Source organism: Ranitomeya variabilis, chromosome 6 (assembly GCF_051348905.1).
Source record: "Ranitomeya variabilis isolate aRanVar5 chromosome 6, aRanVar5.hap1, whole genome shotgun sequence".
NCBI classification, from domain to species: Eukaryota; Metazoa; Chordata; class Amphibia; order Anura; family Dendrobatidae; genus Ranitomeya; species Ranitomeya variabilis.
The window spans coordinates 551,676,771-551,703,174 of NC_135237.1; the positions used below are offsets into that span (position 1 = coordinate 551,676,771).

Genomic DNA, 26,404 nt, shown 5'->3' on the forward strand with positions numbered 1-26,404 from the left:
CTCAATAATCGGGCTAGTTCTGCCACTTTGGTTTCTCCTTTCTTTTGCAATTCGGGGTTTCATCCTCGCTTTTCTTCTGGTCAGGTGGAGTCTTCGGATTGTCCTGGAGTGGATACTGTGGTGGATAGGTTGCATCGGATTTGGGGACAGGTGGTGGACAATTTGGAGTTGTCCCAGGAGAAGACTCGGCATTTTGCTAACCGCCGTCGTCGTGTTGGTCCTCGTCTTCGTGTTGGGGACTTGGTGTGGTTGTCTTCTCGTTTTGTCCCTATGAGGGTTTCTTCTCCTAAGTTTAAGCCTCGGTTCATCGGCCCGTATAAGATTTTGGAGATTCTTAACCCTGTGTCCTTTCGATTGGACCTCCCGGCATCTTTTTCTATCCATAATGTCTTCCATCGGTCATTATTGCGCAGGTATGAGGTACCGGTTGTGCCTTCCGTTGAGCCTCCCGCTCCGGTGTTGGTTGAGGGTGAATTGGAGTACGTTGTGGAGAAGATCTTGGACTCCCGTGTTTCCAGACGGAGACTTCAGTATCTGGTCAAGTGGAAGGGCTACGGTCAGGAGGATAATTCTTGGGTGACAGCCTCTGATGTTCATGCCTCTGATTTGGTCCGTGCCTTTCATAGGGCTCATCCTGATCGCCCTGGTGGTTCTTGTGAGGGTTCGGTGCCCCCTCCTTGAGGGGGGGGTACTGTTGTGAATTTGGTTTTTGGGCTCCCCCGGTGGTCGCTGGTGGTACTGGACTTGTGTGCTTCACTTTCTCTGTTCACCTGTTTCCATCAGGATGTGGGAGTATCCTATTTAGCCTTGCTGCTCAGTTATTCTAGTGCCGGCCAGCAATGTAACCAGAGCCTTTCTGTTGCATGTTCCTGCTTCTAGACTACTATCAGCTAAGTTGGACTCTTAGTCCTAAGTTTGTTTGCATTTTTGTTCCAGTTCACAGTTATGTTATGTTTCTGTAGCTGGAAGCTCTTGTGGGCCGAAATTACCACTCCGGTGTCATGAGTTGACACATGAGTCTTAAAGTAATTTCTGGATGGTATTTTAATAGGGTTTTCAGCTGACCGTGAAGTTCCCTATTGTATCTTCTTACTATCTAGTAAGCGGACCTCGCTTTGCTGAACCTACCTTCATACTGCGTATGTCTTTTCCTCTGAACTCACCGTCAATATATGTGGGGGGCTTCTGTCTCCTTTTTGGGGAAATTTCCCTAGAGGTAAGTCAGGTCTGTTTTTTCCTCTATTAGGGTTAGTTAGTTCTCCGGCTGGCGCTGGGCGTCTAGGGATAAAACGTAGGTACGTCACCCGGCCACTGTTAGTTGTGTGGTAGGTTTAGCTCACGGTCAGCTCGAGATTCCATCACCCAAGAGCTAGTCTGTTATTTAAGTTCTCTGACGTTCCCTTGCCATTTGGAACCATGACAGTACATCATATAGTAAAATGAGTGTTAGCAACTAAAACTACAACTTGTCCCGCAAAAAAAAAAGTCATTATATGGCTGTGTCAGCAGCAAAATAAAAAAGTTATGGCTGTCGGAAGAAAAACGAAAATTGCATTAAAAAAAAAAATTAAAACAAAAATTAGTAATCTTGCCATTTTCACTCTGGACAATAGGACTTTTTAGGACTCGTACTTTGTCCTTTCAGGAAGAGTTTTCAGCAGCCTCGTTATCAACACAGACAGTATTAGAATGAGTTATTCATAGCCAGTAACAACAGTATCCATCACTCAAAAAAGGCGAAGAAGTCTCAGCTCCCCTGCTCCTCCTCCCTGCACAATGACCTTTGCACACGATCATTTGACACAATATATAGTACAAAGATAGGGTGAGAGTCTGCGCATTGCTGCTAATGTGCGTATGTATTTCATGAAATATGCAGAGAGGAAAAGGACTAGAACTCTATCGAGTGCCACAAATAGGAAGTAGTAATCTTAAAAGTTAATATCGACTCTTTAACGAGCCTCGTATCTTAGGATAAAAGCCAAAACCAGAATCTCAATTTGCAGACACAGTGTTTTGGGGTGTTGTCCCCTCATCAGTGAAAAGCATGAGATCTGATTTGGCTAGGTGAGAGGCTAAGACTGGGATCTAAGGGGTAAAGTTTCACATTGTCGAGATTGACGAGCAAGGTCTGGCACGTCAGAGTGAGGAGACTTATGGGCTGGCACTAGGGTTCCTCTCTGAAGAGGCAATTTGCATATTTAATGTCCCACAGGAGCATGCATGGCTTATAAGTCTCCTCACTCTGACATGCCAGGCTTGGCTTGTCACTCTCCACCAGGAGAAACCTTACCCATTAGACCCCTTCACGCCATGCATTATATTCCTGGAATAACAGTCCCTCAAAGTTCTAGCAAAGAAAAGTGAATAATCGCTATGTGCCAGAGGGGCGAGAAGTTTATGGCTGCCCCATAACTCGGGACGGCTCCCCGGACAGCCATGATTCGCAGGGTATGCGGAGCGCCCCTCACTGTCACCACCAGGTCACACCAGTTAACTACTGAGAAATAAGAGGAAAGGATGAGGCTTTTTTTTTTTTTTTTTTTTTTTTTTTATTGTTTTTAATATTCGATGGAGTCATTGAAATGTAACGCTCTCATCTCATTTAGACTCCTCTTCCCTCCGAGGTATTTTATAGAATTTAAGACTTTAATAAAAGGGTGAATAATGTAAAGAGTAATAGGAAATTACATTCGGGGAGCGTCGTCCTGGAGGAAAGGTTTGAGCCCATGATTTGTGGGAGAACGTTACACTGTTAATAAAATGGAAAAAAAAAAGGGGCCAACTCACAGAGACCGACGACATAAAATACTCAGTAACAGATTTTATAGCATAAAAGGGAGAACAATCACTCCTCTATAGCCGCCTCTTATGTAATATGTTTCCATTTCACACTGCGATCCGTAAAATTCTGTGCGGGGTCCCATCTCTTCTCCCCTCTCCAGTGCAAGGGGGGACGTGAAACAGTTACCTCTGGGAAATGGGAGAGGTTTAGGATCCAGTCTTACAGGGAGACGCCAACAGAAATCAAAATGCCCCATGTGTTTCACAGAAGGCTGTGGACAAAACTTCAGGCTGCAATCTTTATCCCATCATTCATTTTCAGACCCCCTTATATGCAGGGTCCCAATAATAATTGGAAAGGTCTGAGTCCAGGACACCATTATCGTCACTAGACCTCAGAGCAAGAGAGCACAGCTTCATTCCTGGACTGATTTCCCATCTTTGCTGATGGAGCTGATGCTGGCAGCAGATCTATCCTCTGCAGTCTTCTTTATCGGCCTATCCATTCAAGCTAAGCTGTTACTATTTGCATGATCTCTTTCTCCTCTAATGCAGAATCTGCTCTTCTACTAAGTGGGATTTCCTCCTGTTTGCAGGTTCTGCCCTTTCCACACTATGGTTTGCTGCCTGTTAGCTCCTACTCTGCTGCTCCCTGTCTACATGGGATCTCTTCCTCCTCCCCTGCAGATTCTGCGCACTCTTTACTCTGTTCCACCCTGCCTATGCGTTGAAAAACAGCATCCGCTGCCCCCGTTGTGCGGCGCATTCACTGCTAGCGTCGGTACGTCGCAACTCCGCAAAAAAAAAACGCACCAAAAATGCACCCAAAACGCGGTAAAATGCAAGAAAAACGCATGCGGATTTGCTCAGGAAATTTCTGCAAGAAATCCTGAACGTGTGCACATAGCCTAAGACTTTACATACTGCACAAGACAATTATGGTCCGAAAAGATAAACGTAAAACAGGACGACCAGAAAAAAGAGGGACAGGGACGACCACGGAAGCTATGAAGACATTGATGAAAAGCCGGACTCTAACTAATTGGCATCTCCACTGTCTGGTATCAGAGAGGCTGGGCAGAACACCACGTGGCGGCCACGTGACCATCCATCCACACACCGGCCACGTGCCCATCCATCCACAAGCCGGCCACGTGCCCATCCATCCACAAGCCAGCCACGTGCCCATCCATCCACAAGCCGGCCACGTGCCCATCCATCCACACGCCGGCCACGTGCCCATTCATCCACACGCCGGCCACGTGCCCATCCATCCACAAGCCGGCCACGTGCCCATCCATCCACACGCCGGCCACGTGCCCATTCATCCACACGCCGGCCACGTGCCCATCCATCCACACGCTGGCCACGTGCCCATTCATCCACACGCCGGCCACGTGCCCATCCATACACACGCCGGCCGCATGCCCATCCATCCACACACCGGCCACGTGCCCATCCATCCACACGCCGGCCACGAGCCCATCCACACGATGGCTGCAGATTGATAGGAACAAGAGGCAAAATATAAGGCTGGGTTCACATTGCGTTAATGTGTGCACGCTAACGGACAGCGTTGCACGGCTTGCAGCGTCCGCGGCGCGCCCGAGGTCCGTTCCCCGCTCTCGCAGATCGGGGATCTGCGAGAGTGGGGACGTTAACGCGACCCCAAACACGGCCCCTAAATAAACATTGCGTTAGCGCAATCCGCTAGCGCTAGACGGATTGCCCTAACGCAATGTGAACCTAGCCTAAGATAAAAGGTGATTTTAGCACCATGTAATGTATTTCTCTTACACGGAATCCTAATCATGACCAGCCATGACCACGTCCTGCTACTTTCACATAGATTTCTGGCAGAAGAGCATTTGTGAGGTCAGACCCGGATGTTGGGGTGAGGCCGGGCTCACAACTCCATTCCTGGGTGGGGGAGGTCCCGACTCTGTGCGGCCGGTCAGGTTCTTCTACCAAACTCCCCCTCCATGTCTGTATGGACCTTGTGCACTGGGCGCAGTCATGGGTCATGGGGAACAGAAAAAGGGGCCTTCTCCAAACTGTTCTCACAAATCTTGAAGCTACAATTGTCCATTAGGTCTATGAGCTAAAGTATTAAGATTTCGGGGGGCCAGATGTTATTCACTGGGGGGCGAGGGGCCGGATGTTATACACCGGGAGGGGGGGGGGGGGGGGGGTGGCGAGGGGCCGGATGCTATACATTGGGGTGCGAGGGGCCGGATGTTATACTCCGGGGGGCGACGGTCTGGATGTTATACACCTGGGGGGCAGGAGCCGGATGCTATACACCAGGGGGCGAGGGGATAAATGTTATACACCAGGGGGTGTGGGGCTGGATGTTATACACCAGGGGGCGAGGGGATAGATGTTATACACCGGGGGGCGAGGGGCCGGATGTTATACACCGGGGGGCGAGGGGATAGATGTTATACAACGGGGGGCGAGGGGCCGGATGTTATACACCGGGGGGCGAGGGGATAGATGTTATACACCGGGGGGCGAGGGGCTGGATGTTATACACCAGGGGGCGAGGGGCCGGATGTTATACACCGGGGGGCGAGGGGATAGATGTTATACACCGGGGGGCGAGGGGCTGGATGTTATACACCAGGGGGCGAGGGGCCGGATGTTATACACCGGGGGGCGAGGGGATAGATGTTATACACCGGGGGGGCGAGGGGCGGGATGTTATACACCGGGGGGCGAGGGGCTGGATGTTATACACCAGGGGGCAAGGGGCCGGATGTTATACACCGGGGGGGCAAGGTGCCGGATGTTATACACCGGGGGGCGAGGGGCCGAATGTTATACACCGGGGGCAAGGGGCCGGATGTTATACACCGGGTGATGGGAGCCGGATGTAATACACCGGGGGGCCAGATGTTATACACTGGAGGTGAGGGGCTGGATGTTATGCACCAGGGGGCGAGGAGCCAGATGTTATACACTGGAGGTAAGGGGCTGGATGTTATGCACCGGGGGGCAAGGAGCCAGATGTTATACACTGGAGGTGAGGGGCTAGATGTTATGCACCGAGGGGCGAGGAGCCAGATGTTATACACCGGGGGCGAGGAGCCGGATGTTATACACTGTGGGGTGAGGGGCTGGATGTTATACACCGGGGGGCTGGATGCCCAATACTTTTCTCCATGTAGTGCAGTTCGGGAATAAGACCCCCCCGAGTGACCTAGCGAATGTCACGACATAGATGCCATATAATGGCCGATACCCAGGGTCGCCGTTCGGTTTCTTACCTTGAACGAGGTATGTTGCTCCATGTGTCTGAGGAGCTGCGGTTTTTGGACGGCAGTGAACTCGCATATTGTGCATTTGAACTGCTTCCCTGCAAAAAAAACACATTGTGAAAAGGTAAATAATGCGCTGGTCAGGCTGAGATCACACACATGAGAGTGGGGAGCTGCAGCCGGCAGAATAGTGAGTGCAGCTCTGGATGTAACTGGAGCCGGCAGTGCTCACCGTCCGCTGTGTGCAGGAGTTTGTGACTCTTCAGTGTCCCTTTGGTTTTGAACTTTTTGCCGCACATGTCGCAGAGGTGCGTCTTCTCCGTGCTGTGCCGGTTCATGTGCGCCTTCAGGTTGCTCTTGCTGCGGGTGGCGTAGTCGCATGCCGTGCACTTAAAAGGCTTCAGACCTGGAAAACATGGAAGAGAAACATCGTACAACATCCCCGAGGAGGAGGACACAAGAAGAGACCAAGGAGGAGAATCTTATGGCCAAAAGTGAGGAGATCTTACGCCATTTTTGTAAACAAACAAACAAAAAAAAACATAAAATAAAAAAATACAAAGAAAAAAAATAAAAGGAAAAAATGGAAAACAGCAACAAAAAGGAATGAAGCTTCCATCGTACCTTCATGAGCCCAAATGTGCCGCTGCAGATCGGACCCGTTCTTCATGAAATAGGAGTCACAATACGGACATTTTGCTGCTCTTTTTCCTATTAGACCCTTCAATTGAACCTTGCGGCCCAGGACCTCGGAGATTAGACTCGCAGAAACCTCTGCAAAAAAAAAAAAAAGTGTAATTTACAGAATGAGTTAACTGCGAGTTGGTCAGCGAGCTTCTTCTGGTGTCAGAAGTCAGTAATCCTTACCGCTCTTCTCCTGAACCATATTCTTAGCAGGAGAGAGGGGGATAGAGGGGGAATGAGCGCATCGCTGACCCCCGTCACACGATCGGGGGTCGGCAATGCATCAGGATAGCAACCATAGAGGTCCTTGAGACCTCTATGGTTACTAATGCCGGCCTGCTGTGAGCGCCACCCTGTGGTCGGCGCTCACAGCACACCTGCATTTCAGCTACATAGCAGCGATCTGATGATTGCAGCTATGTAGCTGAGACGATCGAGTTGTGCCTGCTTCTAGGCTCCCATGGAGGCTATTGAAGCAGGGCAAAAGTTAAAAAAAAAAAAGTTTAAAAAAAAATAAAAAAAAAATATAAAAGTTGAAATCACCCCCGTTTCGCCCCATCCAAAATAAAACAACAACAAAAAAAATCAAACCTACGCATATTTGGTATCGCCGCGTTCAGAATCGCCCAATCTATCAATAAAAAAAAAAAGCATTAACCCCATCGCTAAACAGCATAGCGAGAAAAAAATTAGAAAAGCCAGAATTACATTTTTTTTGGTCGCCGCGACATTGCATTAAAATGCAATAACGGGCGATCAAAAGAACGTATCTGCACAAACGTTATGGTATCATTAAAAACGTCAGCTCGGCATGCAAAAAATAAGCCCTCACCCGACCCCAGATCACGAAAAATGGCGCTTTTTTTTAGCAAAGTTTTGAATTTTTTTTCACTACTTCGTTAAAAAAAGAACCTAGTCATGTTTGGTGTCTGCGAACTCGTACTGACCTGGAGAATCATAATATCAGGTTTAGCATTTAGTGAACCTAGCGAAAAAAGGCAACCAAAAAACAAGTGTGGGATTGCACTTTTTTTGCAATTTCACCACACTTGGAATTTTTTTCCCGTTTTCTAGTACAAGACATGATAAAATCAATGGCGTTCTTCAAAAGTACAACTCATCTCGAAAAAACAAGCTCTCACATGGCTATATTGACGGAAAAATAAAAAAGTTATGGCTCTGGGAAGGAGGGGAGCGTAAAACGAGAACGCAAAAACGGAAACGGGCCGCGGCGTGAAGGGGTTAAATTAATGTACAGCATTACACCCCCCTCCCCCCCCAGCAGTGCACGGATACCGGAGGAAATGCCCACTGTATAGCTATACAGCCGGCGTCTCCACGGTGTGCTGCAGGCTACTGACGTACGACATATTACCTATGGTGTCGGCCACCGGTTGGAGCTACAGTGTCTGCGATATCTTGAATTAGGCTTTGTGCACACGTTGCGGATTGGGGTGCAGAATTTTCTGCACAAAATCCGCATCTCCTGGCAGAAAACGCAGGTGCAGATTTGCGGTGGATTTTGTGCATTTTTTACCCCTGCGGATTTCTATAATGGAATGATTCAGAAACGCTGCAGATCTGCACAAAAGAAGTGACATGCTACTTCTTTTGATCCGCGTTGTTTTTCATGCAGAATTTTCCGCAATATTAGCACAGCATTTTTTTTTCTATTGATTTACAGTGTACTGTAAATCACTGTGCGGATCTGCAGCGTTTCTGCTCGGAAAAAACAGCTGCGGATCTGCACTAAATCCGCATCGTGTGCACACAGCCTAACAGCAGCAAACCCCATAAACCATTGATGCTGATCAAGGGGCGACAGGGAATAACTGGGGGAGGTCAGATCCCACCAATTACATATGTTCTATTTTAGCAATAAGCCTTCAATTAATACTCCTTCAAGAGACCGTAAAAAAACCAAAAAATTAATCAATATAAACTACGGTAATTTCTAAATATTTTTTTAGTTAGCAAAATCCCATTTGTTTTGTCTAGTGACATCATGACCCGTCCGGTGACGTCATCGAGGTCCTGATTGGTTCAGGTCCCGGTGATGTCATCGAGGTCCTGATTGGTTCAGGTCCTGGTGACGTCGAGGTCCTGATTGGTTCAAGTCCCGGTGATGTCATCGAGGTCCTGATTGGTTCAGGTCCTTGTGACGTCGAGGTCCTGATTGGTTCAAGTCCTGGTGACGTCATCGAGGTCCTGATTGGTTCAGGTCCTGGTGACGTCATTGAGGTCCTGATTGGTTCAGGTCCCGGTGACGTCATCGAGGTCCTAATTGGTTCAGGTCCCGGTGACGTCATCGAGGTCCTGATTGGTTCAGGTCCCGGTGACGTCATCACAGGGCCTGTCAGAGAAACGATCGGGTCTTCAATTCCCACCATTTTCCAGTGGGTCCCATCAATTTGTTAGTTAGGACATGGGCTTATAAGGAATATATAGACATAAAAGTTGATATGTAAATTACATTATAATGATTCCTTTTATTAGATGAATATAGATTTAATATTTACAGCATATTCTTACAATTAAAATAAAATCAGTTTAATTTTATTAAAACATATACTGAAAATCTACACATTTCAATAAATTGATCGCAAGTGGTTTACCGAACAATCAATTAATTAGTAATAATAAACCAGCTGTAAAATAATTAAATAAAATATGATTATGAGGAACAAAATTTACATCAATTAATTATGTTGGTCACGATTTAATGTTCATGTGATTATTTTACGGCTGGTTTATTATTGTCCTATGTATAGAGACACATACGTATATACGCCATGATTTAGAGGTGCTGCACCAGTTAATTAGCACAATCAATATTAATCAGTTAATTAGTGGCTTTAATTAACGTAATATATTAATAGCTTATTTTTATCTATCTGTGCACATATAATCCAATAGGAAGTGCTGCGCCAGTTAATCAATTAGTTTACTCAATTATATTGTTTGTTGTTATATACAGCTTTGGCAAAAATTAAGAGATCACTGCAAAATGTTCAGTTTGTCTGATTGTTCTCTTTATAGGTATATTTTTTAATAAAATGTAAATTGTTGTTTTAGTCTATAAACTCCTGACAACATGTCTCCGAAGTTCCAAGCAATAAATTTTGCATTTTCAGAAAATGAAAAATGGTCAAAATGACAAATAAACGCATTGCTTGCAGACCTCAAATAATGCAAAGAAAACAAGTTCATAATCATTTAGAAACAACAATACTAATGTTTTACCTCAGGAAGAGTTCAGAGATCAATATTTTGTGGAATAACCATGACTTTTAATCTCATACTTTCCACACTGCTTTTGGGTGACCTTATGCCACTCCTGGTACAATAATGTAAGCAGTTCTTCTTTGTTTGGTGGCTTGTGACTATCCATCTTCCTCTTGATTACATTCCAGAGGTTTTCAATGAGGTTCAGGTCTGGAGATTGGTCTGGACATGACAGGGGTTTGAAGTGGTGGTCCTTCATCCACACCTTGATTGACGTAGCTGTGTGGCATGGCGCATTGTCCTGCTGGAAAAAACAGTCCTCAGAGTTGGGGAACATTGCCTGAGCAGGATAACCTTGTATGTGGCTTCATTCATACGTCCTTCGCAAAGAACAACCTGCCCAATTCCAGCCTTGCTGAAGCATCCCCAGATCATCACCGATCCTCCACCAAATTTCACAGTGGGTGCAAGACACTGTGGCTTGTACGCATCTCCAGGTCTCCGTCTAACCATTAGATGACCAGGTGTTGGGCAAAGCTGAAAATTAGACTCAGCAGAGAAGATTACCTTACTCCAGTCCTCTATGGTCCAATCCTTATAGTTTTTGGCAAACTTCAGCCTGGCTCTCCTTTGCTTCTCATTGATGAAAGGCTTTTTTCTACCTTTACATGACTTGATTCCTGCCTCTAGGAGGCTGTTATGAACTGTTCTTGCCGTGCATGTCACCCCAGCTGCCATTTGCCATTCCTTTTGTAGGTCACTTGACGTCATCCTGCGGTTGCTGAGTGACATTCAACTAAGATGACGGTCATCCCAGTCAGTGGAGAGACGTTTTTGCCCTCTGCCGGTCTGTAGCTTTGTTGTCCCCAATGCCCTGCTGCTTGACCTTGTTGTAATGGACTGCAGTCTTAGAAATTTTAAGGATAGAGGCAACATGGCGCGCACTGTGTCCCTCTGCTAGTAAAGCCAGAATTGAGCCCTTCTTTTCTTCACTCAAAACTTTTCTTTTCAACTCCTTTGGCATGGTTACAAGTTATTTTTTCATTCCTATTACTTTTGGGATATTACTAGCACTTGTTTTTCCATCCAGCTTGTCCTATTGCAAGAGGATTCTGAACACCACAGCAGGGTTTTTATACTTTGGTTCAGGTGATCAGAAGCACATTAAGTAGAATGAGGTTAACGCTGTTTGGAAATCAACTGACACTGGAATGGAATGGCTGTCTGACATGTAGAGAAGCTGATTCTTATAAAACTGTGCCAGAGATGTAAATGTAGCAGAGCTGTGTGTGCATATATAAATATGAAGTTAGCATATCTGAGTGTATAGAAATGTGAATGTAGCAGAGCGGTGTGTGTATAAATGTGCATGTAGCAGAGCTGTGTGTGTACATAAATGTACATGTAGCAGAACTGTATGTACATAAATATGCATGTAGCAAAGCTGTGTGTGTGTGTGTGTGTGTACAAATGTGCATGTAGCAGAGCTGTGTATAAAAATGCATCTAGTAGAGCTGTGTGCGTACATAAATGTGCATGTACCAGAGCTGTGTGTATAAATGTGCATATAGCAGAGCTGTGTGTACATAAATGTGCATCTAGCAGAGCTGTGTGCATACATAAATGTGCATCTAGCAGAGCTGTGTGTACATACATGTGCATGTAGCAGGGCTGTGTGTATGTAAATGTGTGTCTAGCAAAGCTGTGTGTGTACATAAATGTGCATGTAGCAGAGCTGTGTCTAGATATATGTGCATGTGTATATAGCGTGTACATAAATGTGCGTGTGTATAAATGTGCATGTAGCAGAGCTGCGTGTGTATATTTCAAAAGCTCAGGTTTTTTTTCCAGACCCAGTCTAAGAACGTACTGAGTGTTCGAAACACGTTTGGTTTCTATATTATTTTCCTGTTCACTGTCTCTCCGTCACACCCATGCCTGGCACGTCGTCTTTCTATATTTTTTTCATATTTTTAATTATTAAATAACATCTGCATTTTTATGAAATTTGCATACTAGAAGAAGGATTTTTTTTCTCCTCAACTGCACACTTGACATTTGGCCACAACGTAATCCTGTGCTTCTTTCCACCGGGATTTATCGGAGGTAATTTCTTGGGATGAGCGGATTTCTTGTATTTCTGCCATCTATATATATAATTGTCTAAGGTACACTTCCGTCTGTCTGTCACGGAAATCCCGCGTCACTGATAGGTCGCGGCCGGCTGGGCGCAACCAATCAGCGACAGGCACAGTCCGTCCGCGAATTGGCCCCTCCATACTCCCCTCCAGTTAGCGCCCACATAGCGGTTTAGCAGTCTGTTAACGCTGCCATTAACCCTGTAAGTGTGACCAACTTTTTACTATTTACTATTGACGATGCCTAAGTAGCATCAATAGTAAAAACATATAAATGTTAAAAATAATAATAAAAAAAAAAATCATTATATTCTCACCATCCAGCGTCCACGGCAGCCTTTCCGGCTCCTCGCAACGCTCCAGTCCCAAGAATGCATTGCGGCAATGACAACAGATGAAGTAGCTACATCATCACGTGTCATTGCCGCAAGGCATTATTGGGAATGGAGCGTCGCGAGGAGCATCGCTAAACGCCTGGGCTGGATCCAGGGGCAGCTGGAAGGTGAGTATATAACTATTTTTTATTTTAATTCTTTTTTTTTTTCACAGGGATATGGTGCCCACATTGCTATATACTACGTGGGCTGTGTTATATACTGCGTGGCCTGTGCTATATACTACGTGGCTGCTATATACTACGTGGGCTGTGTTATATACTACGTGGGCCGTGCTATATACTGCTTGGCTGTGTTATATACTACTTCGCTGTGCTATATACTACGTGGGCTGTGCAATATACTACTTGGCTGTTCTATATACTACGTGGGCTGTGTTATATACTACGTGGGCTGTGTTATATACTACGTGGGCTGTGTTATATACTACGTGGGCTGTGTTATATACTACGTGGGCTGTGTTATATACTACGTGGGCTGTGTTATATACTACGTGGGCTGTTTTATATACTGCGTGGGCTGTGCTATATACTACGTCGCTGTGCTATATAATACGTGGATGTGCTATATACTACGTGGCTGTGCTATATACTATGTGGGCTGTTTTATGCTACATGGGCTGTGAGACTTTCGCCCGGGGCCCTAAAAAACCTGGAGCCGGCCCTGGCTTCACTGATTGATTGTTCGCGGCCGACCGGGCGCGACCAGCGACAGATGCAGTCCGGCCGGGAATTGGTGAATTGGTGCGGGATGTGAACCACGATTCACTAATTGGTCGCACCCGGTTGGCCGAATCCTGCGTATTCATTGCATTATTCTGAAATCTTCATAAATAAACTACATACATATTCTAGAATACCCGATGCGTTCGAATCGGGCCACCATCTAGTTGTGTATATAAATATGCATGTAGCAGAGCTGTGCGCATTTATGTAGCAGAGATGTGTGTGCGCCTATTATGTAGCATTGTTGTGCGTGTTTGTGCTGCAGAGACACAAACAATAGAACAATTACCTCCATATTCTGCCCTAGTGCACTACAATTAGTGATAACGACCCTCCACATTACACCACCAGGAAGTTTTAATTAGTAGGTAAAATACTCGGTTTTTCTGTTGTCCAACTCTGTCGTGAGTCCCATCGTCCAACAAAAATGGTATATGCATTTGTATATATTCAGAGGGTGCAATAAGTATTGAGAAGGCGTCACAATTTTCTAAATAAATCTATTTCTAAAGGTGCTATTGACATGAAATTCTCACCAGATGTCAGTAACAACCCATCCAATCCACACAGGCAAAGAAATCACCACAGATGTGACATGAAGTGACGGGTAATAATGGGAAATGGCACAGGGAAAAGTATAGAAAAAAGAGAGAAAGGTGCAAAAAACCCTGGAAAGTCCTGACACCGGCTGAGATCTATCAGTAATTAGAAAGCAATCCTGCCCGAACCTTGAGTTTTAAGCTACCACATACTGCTATAGCATAATTATCCTTCAGCATATATCTGACCCATTGCCATCACTAGTAATCCGACAGCAGCATGACGCAGAGACAGAGACCCTGATTACAGCGATGTGTCACTTAGTTTACTGGGTGCAGAAGTTGTGATAGAAATCACACATTTCTCTGTTTCAGATCCAGCAGTGCTAGGAATGCTGAGCTATGTATAACTCCGCCCACACCGCTGATTGGCTGCTTTCTGTGTATAACTCCGCCCACTCTACTGATTTTCAGATTTCTGCGTACACTGTGCATTGACATAAAGTTGCCAATCAGTGATGGGGGTGTGGCTGGACCAGGAGGCACGAGACACCTAGTCCACTAGTGATAATCTCCTGCTGATAAAACACTCCTACATCATGCTGCTATCAGATTCACATAGCAATCTGCTGACAGATCCCCTATCAAATCTTTCACATTGAGTCCACGTTTTTTTTTATTGTTTTTTTTTTTAAATGTCCCGTTTCGACGTTCTAGCCTATGATTGATTTAGTGACGATAATTAATAATGGGAATGAATGGGTCTTTCACATCCATCAGCAATTTGCCATTGCTTGTCCAAACCTTGACCAAAAAATGAGCATAGAAAAGAAAAAAAAAAAAAAAAGCAAACAACATTTCTACTTCCAGGCCTAGGCCCTGAAAAATGCCCAATAAGGTGAACATATGGGCGTCCCTGTGTTCAGTACGAGGAGGTTGATATAGATATATGTATGTATATATATATATATATATATATATATATATATATATATATATATATATATATATATACATACATACATATATATACACACACATATATATATATATATATAGTAAGAAAAAAAGGAACAGCACTACATAAGTACTTATCTTCGGGTGCAAGGCCCCAGGTAATCAGTCCAACGATTACTGCAGGTTCACAGAGACTCAAAAAAGAGGCAGCACTCCATACTCATGGTAAAACATGTGGCAGGTTTAATCGACCCACATAGCCGGGCGACGTTTCAGCTCGAACTGGGCCTTTTTCAAGTATATATATATATATATATATATATATATATATATATATATATATATATATATATATATATATATATATATATATATATATACAGTGCCTACAAGTAGTATTCAACCCCCTGCAGATTTAGCAGGTTTACACATTTGAAATTAACTTGGCATTGTGACATTTGGACTGTAGATCAGCCTGGAAGTGTGAAATGCACTGCATCAAAAAAGAATGTTATTTCTTTGTTTATTTTTTTTTTAAATTGTGTAAAGTCTTTTCAGAGGGTCATTTATTATTCAACCCCTCAACCCACCAGAATTCTGTTTGGTTCCCCTAAAGTATTAAGAAGTAGTTCAGGCACAAAGAACAATGAGCTTCACATGTTTGGATTAATTATCTCTTTTTCCAGCCTTTTCTGACTATTTAAGACCCTCCCCAAACTTGTGAACAGCACTCATACATGGTCAACATGGGAAAGACAAAGGAGCATTCCAAGGCCATCAGAGACAAGATCGTGGAGGGTCACAAGGCTGGCAAGGGGTACAAAACCCTTTCCAAGAAGTTGGGCCTACCTGTCTCCACTGTTGGGAGCATCATCCGGAAGTGGAAGGCTTATGGAACTACTGTTAGCCTTCCATGGCCTGGACAGCCTTTGAAAGTTTCCTCCCGTGCCGAGGCCAGGCTTGTCCGAAGAGTCAAGGCTAACCCAAGGACAACAAGGAAGGAGCTCCGGGAAGATATCATGGCAGTGGGGACATTGGTTTCAGTCAATACCATAAGTAACGTACTCCACCGCAATGGTCTCCGTTCCAGACGAGCCCGTAACGTACCTTTACTTTCAAAGCGTCATGTCAACGCTCGTCTACAGTTTGCTCATGATCACTTGGAGGACTCTGAGACTGACTGGTTCAAGATTCTCTGGTCTGATGAGACCAAGATCGAGATCTTTGGTGCCAACCACACATGTGACGTTTGGAGACTGGATGGCACTGCATACGACCCCAAGAATACCATCCCTACAGTCAAGCATGGTGGTGGCAGCATCATGCTGTGGGGCTGTTTCTCAGCCAAGGGGCCTGGCCATCTGGTCCGCATCCATGGGAAGATGGATAGCACGGCCTACCTGGAGATTTTGGCCAAGAACCTCCGCTCCTCCATCAAGGATCTTAAGATGGGTCGTCATTTCATCTTCCAACAAGACAACGACCCAAAGCACACAGCCAAGAAAACCAAGGTCTGGTTCAAGAGGCAAAAAATCAAGGTGTTGCAGTGGCCTAGTCAGTCTCCTGACCTTAACCCAATTGAAAACTTGTGGAAGGAGCTCAAGATTAAAGTCCACATGAGACACCCAAAGAACCTAGATAACTTGGAGAAGATCTGCATGGAGGAGTGGGCCAAGATAACTCCAGAGACCTGTGCCGGCCTGATCAGGTCTTATAAAAGACGATTATTAGCTGTAATTGCAAACAAAGGTTATTCCACAAAATATTAAACCTAGGGGTTGAATAATAATTGACCCACACTTTTATGTTTAAAATTTATAAAAATTTAACTGAGCAACAAAACTTTTTGTTTTGTAAGATTTATGCATCTGTTAATAAATCCTGCTCTTGTTTGAAGTTTGAGGCCATGTTCACACAGTGCGTTTTTTACCGCGGAACCGCGGCGGTTTTGCCGCTGCGGTTCCGCAGCTGTTTTCCATGCAGGGTACAGTACACTGTACCCTATGGAAAACAGGACACACTGTGCACATGGTCCGGAAATTTAAAAAAAAAAGCCGTGCTGAATAGCTCCCGGAAAAAAGAAGGAGCATGTCAATTCTTCTTCCTGAACCGCAGCGGTTCTGCACCCATAGACCTCCATTGTGAGGTCAAAATCGCAGTAAAACACGCAGATCAAAAATATATCTGCGTGTTTTACTGCGGTTTGATGTGCAGAACCGCTGCTGCAGGAAGTGCGGGGAAGCCGGCGGAAGTGCGGGGCCGGAAGTGCGTGGGCGGAGAGACATGGAGGCATAGCGTCGCATGGGGATCGTGTCGGCCGTTTGATTGATTTGGTGTGTGTGTGTGTGTGTGTGTGTGTGTGTGTGTGTGTGTGTGTGTGTGTGTGTGTGTGTGTGTGTCCGTCCCCATGCGACGATAGTGCCTCCATTGTGCTAAGTCGCCGTATGGGACTACTACTCCCATCCGGTATTAGGATGGGAGAGTTGTCCCTGTGTCCGGCGACTTAGCACAATAGTAAAGTTTACACCAAACACCTACACACAATACACATACATGACACACAGTACAGTACATACAACATATAACACAGAGTATATACTCACCAACAGCACACTGGTAGGCGAAGCCCTCGATCCTCCAGGAAAAAATCCAAAAATAATAAACCAAATCCATACTCCCTGTCCGCAGAATCCATAAAACGAGTGTCCCACGCCGATCGGCTGCTCTCCGGCGATACACTGCCAGGAGCGAAGCTCCTAGCAGTGTATCGCGTACTGTTCCGGAGTTCAATGGCTCCGGCGTCTCGGTTAACAGCAGTACAGCTGCGTTGAACTTTCCCACGCAGCACTGCCGTTAAGCGAGAGTGCCGGGGTCAATGACCGCCGGTAAACTCGCTCGCGCATGCGCAGTGACACACCGACAGGAACTATGGCTCCTGTCAGTGTGTTGCTGCAGCCGTGGAGAGCAGACATATCTCTGGATGTGTCTGTTCTCCATGAAAAATCTTCGTGGGATACGTGGATACTTAAATACGTGACACGTGTCACTTAAATACGTGATACGTGTCACTTAAATACGTGGCACGTGGCACTTAAATACGTGGCACGTGGCACTTAAATACGTGATACGTGGCACTGAAATACGTGGCACGTGGCACTTAAATACGTGATACGTGGCACTGAAATACGTGGCACGTGGCACTTAAATACGTGGCACGTGGCACTTAAATACGTGATACGTGGCACTGAAATACGTGGCACGTGGCACTTAAATACGTGATACGTGGCACTGAAATACGTGGCACGTGGCACTTAAATACGTGGCACGTGGCACTTAAATACGTGGCACTTAAATACGTGGCACTTAAATACGTGGCACGTGGCACTGAAATACGTGGCACGTGGCACTGAAATACGTGGCACGTGGCACTGAAATACGTGGCACTTAAATACGTGGCACTGAAATACGTGGCACGTGGCACTGAAATACGTGGCACGTGGCACTTAAATACGTGGCACGTGGCACTTAAATACGTGATACGTGGCACTGAAATACGTGGCACGTGGCACTTAAATACGTGGCACGTGGCACTTAAATACGTGGCACTTAAATACGTGGCACTGAAATACGTGGCACGTGGCACTTAAATACGTGGCACGTGGCACTTAAATACGTGGCACTTAAATACGTGGCACGTGGCACTGAAATACGTGGCACGTGGCACTGAAATACGTGGCACTGAAATACGTGGCACGTGGCACTTAAATACGTGGCACGTGGCACTGAAATACGTGGCACGTGGCACTTAAATACGTGGCACGTGGCACTTAAATACGTGGCACTTAAATACGTGGCACGTGGCACTGAAATACGTGGCACGTGGCACTGAAATACGTGGCACGTGGCACTGAAATACGTGGCACGTGGCACTGAAATACGTGGCACTGAAATACGTGGCACGTGGCACTGAAATACGTGGCACTTAGGCTATGTTCACATTTGCGTTGTGCGCCGCAGCGTCGGCGCCGCAACACACAACGCAAAGTAAAACGCAGCAAAACGCATGCACAACGCTGCGTTTTGCGCCGCATGCGTCCTTTTTTTGATTGATTTAGGACGCAGCAAAAATGCAACTTGCTGCGTCCTCTGCGCCCGGATGCGTGCGCTGCAGTGACGCATGCGGCGCAAAACGCGGAGCGCTGTCATTCAAAACACGTCCACTCATTTTGGTGTTTAGTCCCAAAATGGAGGATGGAAGAAGAAAAGGGTTGGACAAGGAAATGACATCATTTTTTTTTTTTTTTTCCCCCACTGCAGTAAACTTTATTTCTGTCAAACACAGACAATCTGCAGACAAAACTGCATCAAAAAACGCACTAAAAAACGCACTAAAAACGCACCAAAAAACGCACCAAAACGCACCAAAAAACGCACCTGCGTTTTCTGCAGAGACCTGCAGTTTCAGTCAGGAAAAAAAAAGGATGGAAATCCTGAACGTGTGAACATAGCCTGAAGGCTCTAACTTATTTGCATCTTATTAAACCTGCTAAATCTGCAGGGGGTTGAATACTACTTGTAGGCACTGTATATATATATATATATATATATATATATATATATATATATATATATATATATATATATATATATATATATATATATATATAAAAAAATCTGTATCATTTTCAGTTCCAAACTTGTGCCCACAAAAAAGTTCATTAAAAGTTTGTATAAGTATATAATATGGAATATTTTAAAATAATTTTTGCCTCTTTCCAATGCTATTCAGGAAAACAGAGAAGTGTCAGGCACAAAATATGCCTTCTCGAGTACCCCGAGAGATCCACATTAGTCATAATAACTCTTTAAGGAATATTTTAATGTTTTGCCATCACAGGGTCTCAAGAATGTTTCAACAGTGGATAAAGTTATCATATGGGCTATCATAATATTCAGTATTTAAAAGGGGTATTCCCATCTCTAAAATCCTATCCCAATATGTAGTAGATGTAACAATAATAATATTAGCAAATACAATTAGAAATGCAGTATAGTTCTTCTGATTAGCTAGGTCTCTGACCCCATGTGCAGAGCATTGAAGTAGCTTATGCATCCATGGTTACGACCACTCATAGTGACAGTTACTTAGTGGTTAGTGGTCGTAACAATGGATACTTAAAGGTAACCAGTCAGCTGTGTCAGCTCGGCGCCGTTATACTGATTACAATGATACCTGGTGATGAAATCCGTCTTGTGGTTCTTGTTTAATCTTTATTTTCAGTTTTGAGTTAATGATATGCTCGTGCCCCGGGGGCGGCCTGCGGGGGGGGGTCTTCATGTGGTGGTCTGATTAGCTATAATATAATTAACTCAGAACTGAAAATAAAGATTAAACAAGAACCACGAGACGGATTTTATCACCAGGTATCATTGTAAAAAGTATAACGGCACCGACCTGACACTGTCTGTAGGTTACTGTGCACAATCCTGCTGACAGGTTCCCTTTAATCTACTGCAATGCCCTGCACATGGGGTAAAGGACATAGGGAATCAGAAGAACTGTACCACATTTCTAATTGGAAGCACTTGCTAATATTATACCTGGTATAGGATCTTGGCGATAGGAATTACCCTTTAATAGCTTTTCTTCCCCCAAGTTGTGCAGCTCAGAAATAGAAATTACTTAACAAAAATAAGAACATTTGTAAAAAAAAAAAAAAAAAAAAAAGAAATATAATGCACCCTAGGATGTTTCTTACCGGGATGATTTGCCTTTATGTGAGATTTAATGAGGCGATCGTCTGAAAAGGATTTTTTACAGGCAGGGCAGGAATAAGTCTTTTTGACCTACAAGCAAAAAAATAAAAAAAAGAGGAAAAATTAAAAGCATAATCAATAAAATTACACAATAATTGTGACTTATGAGCCTGCGAAAGCGGAGTATTGACCGGCCACTAATGTGATTGATGAAGCGGACGGATTTAGTGCAGGACTGGGATTTCTTTTTTGTATCCTAATGACATTATAAAAAAAAAAAAAAAAAAATCTATTGGAAACAATTGGCGCTACAGAACTTTGTATAATTAGAAGGTGGCGTGAAATATAAAAGGAAAAAAAATAAATAATATAAAATCTAAATAATATTGTGACATCAGCAGGTTCTTGAAGTCCCATACATGGTAGTGTGGATCACACTAGTCTCAAGCCCACAAGCTCATTACCCGGTTGCCAGTTTATAATATTTCCTAAACCATTTTTCGACCGGCCATTTCTGAGATGATCTGACCCAATTGTCTACTCATTACCATATGGCTTCCACTTGCTAATTTTTCCAGCAAATTTAATATTGTGGTAGTATAAACCGTGCACCTGAGAGCTGCGCATGCGCGATTTGCTCTGTTTTGAAAAGTGATCGGCTGCGTATGCAGCGGTCAACTGAGCGCAAGCACAAGACGTATGCGCATCCATCAGAGGTGGAGGAGCTGCATCAGCAGGCACCAAGAAAAAAAAAAAAAAAAGAAGGATAGCAAAAAACATTTCTATGGTTAACAAAAGGGTCCAAAAATTATCAATGTTTAAGAACAAAAATGCATTTGTCCCGCTTGAGAAAAGAAAACTTGTTTTCCGATTCTTGATTCCTATATTTTTAAATAGTAAGAAATGGAACAACTCGGAACTTCTGCCAAGAGCTATAATAGCGCTCATAATTTTTTTTTTTTTAATTAAAAGTGACTCGAGGCCTCCAGTTCTTCACGTTTATGTCAAAATAAAAATAAATAAATTAATTACGGTAATTAAATAAATTAAAAAACAACAACAACATGAAACACACAAAAAAGACTCCTACGAGAAAAGGAAAAACATTTTCGGTCTTGACCTTTCGTTTCTGCTATTGGACTTGGCGCCAAATTCATCAAAAGTTGCATAAAATCTGAATGGTTTGTTGTAAATTACATTTTTCTGTGTTTTTTTTTTGTTTTATTCCAGTAAAAAAAAATAGCACAGTGCGCTCAATGAGCTTTAAAGTGTTGCATGTTAGCCATCAACTCTTCTCCATTTACACCTTTGGCCTGGGACAGCTCATAGAATCTCATGGCTTTCAGTATCACCTCTATGCTGATGACACACAGATCTACATCTCTGGACCAGATATCACCTCCCTACTAACCAGAATGCCTCAATGTCTGTCCACTATTTCATCCTTCTTCTCCGCTAGATTTCTGAAACTTAGCATGGACAAAACAGAATCCATCATCTTTCCCCCATCTCACACGGCCCCCCCAACGAACCTAACCATTACAGTAAATGGCTGCCCACTCTCCCCAGTCCCACAAGCTCGGTGCCTCGGTGTAATCCTCGACACTGATCTCTCCTTTAAACCCCATATCCAAGCCCTTCCCACTTCCTGCCGCCTTCAACTCAAAAATATTTCACGGATCCGTACATTCCTCAACCAAGAATCTGCAAAAACCCTAGTCCATGCCCTCATCATCTCTTGCCTTGACTACTGCAACCTCCTGCTCTGTGGCCTCCCCTCTAACACTCTCGCACCCCTCCAATCTATTCTAAACTCTGCTGCCCGACTAATCCACCTGTCCCCCCGCTATTCTCCGGCCTCTCCCCTCTGTCAATCCCTTCACTGGCTCCCCATACCCAGAGACTCCAGTACAAAACCCTAACCATGACATACAAAGCCATCCACAACCTGTCTCCTCCTTACATCTGTGACCTCATCTCCCGGTACTTTCCTACACGCAACCTCCGATCCTCACAAGATCTCCTTCTCTACTCCCCTCTTATCTCCTCTTCCCACAATCGTATACAAGATTTCTCTCGCGTATCACCCCTACTCTGGAACTCTCTACCACAACACATCAGACTCTCGCCTACCATTGAATCCTTCAAAAAGAACCTGAAGACCCACCTCTTCCGACAAGCCTACAACCTGCAGTAACCACCGATCAACCAAACCGCTGCATGACCAGCTCTACCCTCACCTACTGTATCCTCACCCATCCCTTGTAGATTGTGAGCCCTCGCGGGCAGGGTCCTCTCTCCTCCTGTACCAGCTGTGACTTGTATTGTTTAAGATTATTGTACCTGTTTTTATTATGTATACCCCTCCTCACATGTAAAGCGCCATGGAATAAATGGCGCTATAATAATAATAAAAAAATATATATATATAATAATAATAATAATAATAATAATAATAATAATAAATCAACTGCACAAAAAAAAATAGATTATGTACTCAACAAAGGTATTGGGGTACTGGTGTGCAAAAATTCACCGACAACATCTGGGTAATGAAAACAGCAAACATCAAAAAAATATTGAGGAAATAAAAAACTATAGTTAAAATGACGTAAAAGGAACTTCTAAACAAAAAAAAAATGCATGAAATCCAGACAGGCTTAGAACAAATTTATTTTACTGCAGTGCTAGATTCACAGCTACACTGCTCAGTACTGCTCTACAATGTCCTCCATGCTGCATCTGTTGCTTTTAAGAATTTGTGCTACATGGAGATAATGGAAAATATCACAGAAAAAAGGCAGCCGCTGTATTTACCAATACCAGGTCACAATAAAAATGCACAGCAGGATGCAACAGGTCCCTATGATAAAGACAGAAGAAGCACAGGTGCAAAATACTGGTGAAACACCCACTCAGATGCCTACCATTCATGGAGATGGAAGGATAAGCACCCAGCACAGCAGGAAACCAGGCAGACTTATTGCAAATATATTTTACTGCAGTGCTACATTCCCAGCTACACTGCTCAGTACTGCTCTATAATGTCTTCCATTCTGGTGCTGTAGAGACACAGTAAATACAGCTGCATTTTTTTTGTGACACCTGGTCACCATACTAATGCACTGCAGGATGCAGCAGACCCTCCAGGATAAAGTCAAAAGCAGCGCAAAATGCTAATTAAATAACTACTCACCTGTCTACCATTCATGGAAAGGGGAGCATTCAGCACAGTGAGAGACCAGGCAGACTTATTGCTAATTTATTTTACTGCAGGGCTACATTCACAGCTACACTGCTCAGTACTGCCATATAAGGTCTTCCATGCTGCTGCAGCTGAATTTGTGCTACATAGAGACTAGTGATGAGCGACCAACCTTGGATAACGTGTTACCGGAGTATTGAGTGTTATCCGAGGCAATCACTTGCCACCGAGCCGAACAAAAAATCTGCAGTTTTCAAAAGAGGAAAATGAGAATTTTTATATTTTGCTTTTTCTGCTAAAATATTTTTCCCTTAGTATAGGAAATGGAAAAATGCCGAAGTGTCAAATCTTATGGGAGTCAAACATTATTGTACTGAAAGTTGAGCCTCTTCCTTCCTCACATTCCCAATATCGAGAAAACATACTGGTGGAGAACGCTCCAAGGAACATCAATCAGTAGAGAAGTGCCTCTTCCCGGTGAGACCGGTTACATCAAAGCCCAACCGAAACGAACAATTGTAAGATTTTTTCCTTTTTTTCGCCATGTTCCTCCTTGAATTATCTTCAAATTCAAAAAAAGTGAAGGAAAATGCAACGTCCTTTCCCTCGGATAAATTAACCATAGCAGCGTGGTGCTCGGCGGTCAGACCAAGGCTGCAGGCACGGCGCCCTGTCCGGATTTGGCTCGGGCCGGCACAGCGGGTACACCAGCCTCCAGTCTTTACATTCCCTTCCAAACGACCAGATTAACCATAATTCACCAGAAATACAATCAGACAGAAACAAACTGTTGAGGATTATTATTTTTTTTTTTTAACACAAAATGAAAAAGAATCAATGTCTTTCCCGACCCCGGTGAGGATGGAGCATTAGAGAATGTATAAAGCGGACGCTGGAATTTCCCCGGAGTGTAAGTGTAGAATAATGGTGCCGCTCTCGTGAAGTGCTCCAGACAACAGCTGATGTATCTACACTGACAACCGCGCCGATACAGAGGCTACACCGAGCTTCATCCACAGCACAACGTACAGGCAACAACCTACAGGCAACAACGTACAGGCAACAACGTACAGGCAACAACGTACAGGCAACAACGTACAGGCAACAACGTACAGGCAACACTGAGACGCCTCTACTCCGGCGTTTAGAGGCAATTACAGAGTAGTAAGAGATCACATCACACATTACCTGTAAAGGGAACACCACCGCGGTAATAGTTACCCTATTACCATCAAAGAAAACAGTCTAACTAATGTCCGCGCCTATCATCCCTCACATCTTCTACAATGGAAGGAGCTTTATTATGTGTTCTTTAATAACCCAGAAAAATAATATATCTTGAGCCTAATGGAAAGAGGGGAAGGGAAATGACAACTGGTTTAAAAAGATTTATCATTCAGTTAAGTGGTTGTCACTTTTCATCACTAAAGTACAATGAGGCTAAAAAAAAATAAACCAACAATGACCACTAATACTAGCACTAGATACAAGAATATAACTACTATAATACTGCCCCTATGTACAAGAATATAACTACTATAATACTGCCCCTATGTACAAGAATATAACTACTATAATACTGCTCCTATGTACAAGAATATAACTCCTATAATACTGCTCCTATGTACAAGAATATAACTACTATAATACTGCTCCTATGTACAAGAATATAACTAATATAATACTGCTCCTATGTACAAGAATATAACTACTATAATACTGCTCCTATGTACAAGAATATAACTACTATAATACTGCTCCTATGTACAAGAATATAACTAATATAATACTGCTCCTATGTACAAGAATATAGCTACTATAATACTGCTCCTATGTACAAGAATATAACTACTATAATACAGCCCCTATGTACAAGAATATAACTACTATAATACTGCTCCTATGTACAAGTATATAACTACTATAATACTGCCCCTATGTACAAGAATATAACTACTATAATACTGCCCCTATGTACAATAATATAACTACTATAATACTGCTCCTATGTACAAGAATATAACTACTATAATGCTGCCTGTATGTACAAGAATATAACTACTATAATACTGCCCCTATGTACAAGAATATAACTACTATAATACTGCTCCTATGTACAAGAATATAACTAATATAATACTGCTCCTATGTACAAGAATATAACTACTATAATACTGCTCCTATGTACAAGAATATAACTACTATAATACAGCCCCTATGTACAAGAATATAACTACTATAATACTGCTCCTATGTACAAGTATATAACTACTATAATACTGCCCCTATGTACAAGAATATAACTACTATAATACTGCCCCTATGTACAATAATATAACTACTATAATACTGCTCCTATGTACAAGAATATAACTACTATAATACTGCCCCTATGTACAATAATATAACTACTATAATACTGCCCCTATGTACAAGAATATAACTACTATAATACTGCCCCTATGTACAAGAATATAACTACTATAATACTGCCCCTATGTACAAGAATATAACTACTATAATGCTGCCCCTATGTACAAGAATATAACTACTATAATACTGCTCCTATGTACAAGAATATAACTATTATAATGCTGCCCCTATATACAAGAATATAACTACTATAATACTGCCCCTATGTACAAGAATATAACTCCTATAATACTGCTCCTATGTACAAGAATATAACTACTATAATACTGCTCCTATGTACAAGAATATAACTACTATAATAC

The 26,404-nt window shown here is 43.6% G+C and overlaps 1 protein-coding gene across 2 annotated transcripts in view; it reads right to left on the reverse strand.

The window, feature by feature from the left end:
• Nucleotides 1-26,404, reverse strand: part of ZFAT (zinc finger and AT-hook domain containing) — a 187,687-nt gene that overhangs the window by 67,811 nt on the left and 93,472 nt on the right. For both annotated transcript variants that reach the window (XM_077271269.1, XM_077271270.1), the window contains exons 9-12: nucleotides 20,467-20,554; nucleotides 6,669-6,818; nucleotides 6,277-6,450; nucleotides 6,054-6,142 (exon numbers count right to left, since the gene is read on the reverse strand). In XM_077271269.1, the coding sequence (XP_077127384.1) occupies nucleotides 6,054-6,142; nucleotides 6,277-6,450; nucleotides 6,669-6,818; nucleotides 20,467-20,554 (501 nt within the window). The remainder of the gene's footprint in view (nucleotides 1-6,053; nucleotides 6,143-6,276; nucleotides 6,451-6,668; nucleotides 6,819-20,466; nucleotides 20,555-26,404) is intronic.